The sequence below is a fragment of the Phalaenopsis equestris genome, unplaced genomic scaffold (genome assembly GCF_001263595.1).
Source record: "Phalaenopsis equestris unplaced genomic scaffold, ASM126359v1 Scaffold000378, whole genome shotgun sequence".
NCBI lineage: Eukaryota > Viridiplantae > Streptophyta > Magnoliopsida > Asparagales > Orchidaceae > Phalaenopsis > Phalaenopsis equestris.
This window is the reverse complement of record NW_018164820.1, coordinates 931,384-935,093: the sequence shown is the minus strand read 5'-3', so window position 1 is coordinate 935,093 and position 3,710 is coordinate 931,384. Positions and strand designations below refer to the sequence as shown.

The window sequence follows — 3,710 nt, the reverse complement described above, 5'->3', positions numbered from 1 at the left end:
CTTTTTTCAACATTTAAGAGCTTTTATGATCTTGAAATTTAGCGACAAAAAAGCTTGTCGATTCCTTTCATCCATAAGCTCGCTATATGAATTTTCCGTGTGTTTGGATCTTCAAACATCACCAAACTTTCAACAATCCCCATGCGCTTAAACTCATTTACAGTTAGATGGTCCCACCTCAAATATCATCAAAACTTCACATTATGTATCACTTACTAATAAGGCATCATCATCATTCACAAATAAAATCAAGAGAAATGTACATAGATACCACACAATTCTTATTATTTACATATATAATGCTCAAAACTTTCATAATTACATAAAAAAATATTTGAGTGTCATAAATATATGCATGAAAGTATATTTTCCTATTAAAAAAGTTAGTAATAATGCTATATTTAAAATTTAAGTGCTTTGATCCTAAATATTAAAATTTAGGTCTAATAAATGAAAATACATAGGTGTAATATAGGCAAATACATAAGGATTGTGTAATGTGTAAATACCCCTAAAATTACATCTAATATTCTATTCTCATCCAAGTTAACTAATCCCAATTTCTTTTCTGAATTTTTCTCCATGTTGCAACTACTTGTGCCTCCCGCTTTGCTTGCAAATCGCAAATTGATAACCTGGTCGCTAAATTAAACAGACTCTACATTCTTACATTCCCAAAATACCCCTGGGCTGGTCTTGTTTGTTAAACCCGGCTTCACATTTGGCGACACCTGTCGCCTTTGCCGTAGACTTCGTAATTTTTTCGCAAGACCGCATAATTTTTACCGGGTTTAGCTTGCTCTCAACATCTCCTGAGCGAGAAATTTTCGAAATTGGCGAAATTATTAGATGATCAGTTCGATCTTCTGCTTCAAAGGTGATCTCTTTACTCTTTCTGCATCATTCCATGCGAGCTAATTGTTCTATTCGTTCGATCCCTGTTGTAATTTCCACTGGAGCATGCGGGCGGATTTTAGGTTTGTTTGCTTGAATAACTGAATTGCAGTTCCGGTTAATGTTCATTGTTTTGGACTAGAGCTTCATTAGGGTTTTATCTGGATGGGATTAGTGTTAATTGTCCCTTGTTTCGGATGCTCTTTTGATGGGGAATTTATGTTCCATTTTATGTTTGTTGTAATGCGTTTCTATTGATTAGTTGGGTCAGCTATACAAAGAAAAATTTCGTGCGTCAATATATGTTTTGACAATAGGGAAATATGGTTGGTTAATGGAGTTTGGGATGTGAGCTTTACTTAACTGGTTGCTGTGATGCGCTGCTTTGTTTGAGGTTTGGAAAACAATTAAGATTTGGCTGTGAGATATTTAAAGGATCTGGATGCTATGTAGTTTGCTGCAACTTGGTTATCTTCTATGCTTTGACCTTATTCTTGTACATTTCCTTTTTTGTACATAAATTAAGAAGCTAAACATTGTTTTCTTCTAGAACATTGCCGAATCTGGCTGTCTTCATAGGAATTTTTGATGTTCTCATTTTATATTATTGTGCAAAGTTTTTAATTAGCATTGTAGGTTTGTTTCTACGTTGAATGTTTTTAATTAGCGCCAATAGAATTTTCTTTTCCGGATAATTGAGAGGCTGGTAATATATGAGATATATTGATGTATAATATTTTCCTGAACAATCATCTTTGAAGGTATATCAATGGGTATGTTTGGGCAAACAGGAAGACTTCGTTTCAACATCACCTAGATTGGATTATGTAACCTTGTTATACTACAATGATCTGTCTTTACAACTATTTTCTTAGATTGCAATCTATTCATGTTAGGGGCATTTATATACATACCACACAATTCCTATTTGTTTACATATCTAAAACCTAAACTTTACTTTTTATAATTGTACTTCCCAAATCTTTCTCGTCACATCAAAATTACCACCATTTTAACTGTTTAAGAAAGTGAGATACACCTTTTCATGCATAGGTAAGGTGATATGTCTGTAAAAATCGAAGTTTAGGTGTTAGATGTGTAAATACATAGGAATTGAGTGGTATGTATGTAAATCTTCCTTTATGTTATTTTTTCTCCTTCTAACTTATGCAGTTTTGTGTTCCTTGCTCCAAAAGTTCTTTTTTTTTTTTAATTTTTTAAATTTTTTATTTATATATTGCAGATGGTTAAAATGTTTCGCTAAAGAAAAAAAAATTGGCTTTGCAGGCTCTATTGTATTTTTCAGTTACTTAGATACTGCATAGACTTCCTCTTAAGTCCAATGATTGCAAGCTACATTTCCTTACATTCTCTGTTCTCCTATTTTTCTGAAATTTTGGTAACCTAAATGCTAACATAAGGCTTTTAGATGGCCACAAATGGAAGAATTGATTTGCCTTCGAGCAGATCTGATGGGCCTAATTATGGCAACGGGCATCGAGCGCCATATACAATTTCAGCTCTAGAGAAATCAGGGAGCTTTCGTGAGGGTTCAGATCGCATATTCTCTTCACCTCACAACATATCAAAGTTTAGCAGCACAACATCCCAAGACGACATGACTTGCTTATTGCAATCTCTTGCTTCTGATCTTAAGGGTGTTGCTCCAGATCCAAAGTTAAATCGGCCTGGAGAGATGAAAAGGGCTATGAGTTCTATATTTGGAGCACCCACTGAGAACTCCTCAGCTTCTACATTTGAAACAAAGCAATTTCCTTCTTCTTCTTTGGAGGGGATGAGGCGTTTAAAGAATAATCTTCAGGAGAGTTCTTCTAAAGCAAGGTATAACTTGTTTATAATTAAATTTATTAAGGCTTCTTTTATTGTTGTTGACGTGGCATTTTTCTTGTTCATTTTCTCAAGTCTAGATTGTTTTTTTTTCTTTTTTGTAAGGATTTTATTTTCAATTTAATATTTTTGCTGCTCTTTGAAAGCAAATGTGTTGCCAAATGAGGTCATGAATTGATGTAAAAGAAAACTCAACTTAAAACCCCTAGTAATCAAAAGCTAGTAATCTGTAAAACCCCTTTTGCATGTTTTTTCCCACAAAGATGAGGTTTAGACATATAGGTTTATGAAGAAGGCAACCATAGGAGTTGCTACTTGTAAGCCTAAAAAACTAAATGGAACTCAAAAGTGTCAATTTATGAAGCTTCTTTCACTAATTTGTTTCAGCAGTATTGCATTTGGAAATTGTTTATAAGTTAGCTTTGGTGGAAAACTTTTTTCTTTATGTTTGAAATATTTTTTTCAATATTGTAAGTTAGCTTTAGATATCTCCGGTCTATTGTTCAAAGTGACGGTAATATAGATGTGGATGTTATTTGTAGAATTCAAGTTGGTTAGTACCACTTAGACTGAAAGGAAAATTTTATAAGATGGTGGTGAGACCAGTGCTCTATGGCACAAAATGTTGGCTTTTAAAAGAGAAGCATAAAACCAAGTTAAGTTTTGCCGAGATGAGAATGCTTAGGTGGATGAGTAGTTTTACACTTAGAGACAAAACACGAAATTAATATATCCGTGTAGGGTTGGTGTAGCTCCAGTGGCAGACAAAATTAGAGAGAGTCGTCTTAGATGGTTTGGTCACATCAAACATCAACCCTTCTGATGATCCCGTTTGAAGAGTAGATGTTTTATATTCGACTTATATTAAGAAAGACAGAGGTAGACCTAGAAAGACTTGGGCATATTGTATAAAAAATGATCTCAATTTATTAGAATTAAATTAAAATATGATAAAATATGACGCTCAA

General features: G+C 33.6%; 1 protein-coding gene across 1 annotated transcript in view; it reads left to right on the top strand.

Annotated features, from left to right (window-relative positions):
* Positions 1-887: 887 nt before the first annotated feature.
* The window catches only part of LOC110026560, a 30,607-nt gene continuing 27,784 nt past the window's right edge, over positions 888-3,710 (top strand). The window contains exons 1-2 of the mRNA XM_020727539.1: positions 888-977; positions 2,341-2,736. Coding sequence (XP_020583198.1) covers positions 961-977; positions 2,341-2,736 — 413 coding nt within the window. The 5' untranslated portion in view covers positions 888-960. The remainder of the gene's footprint in view (positions 978-2,340; positions 2,737-3,710) is intronic.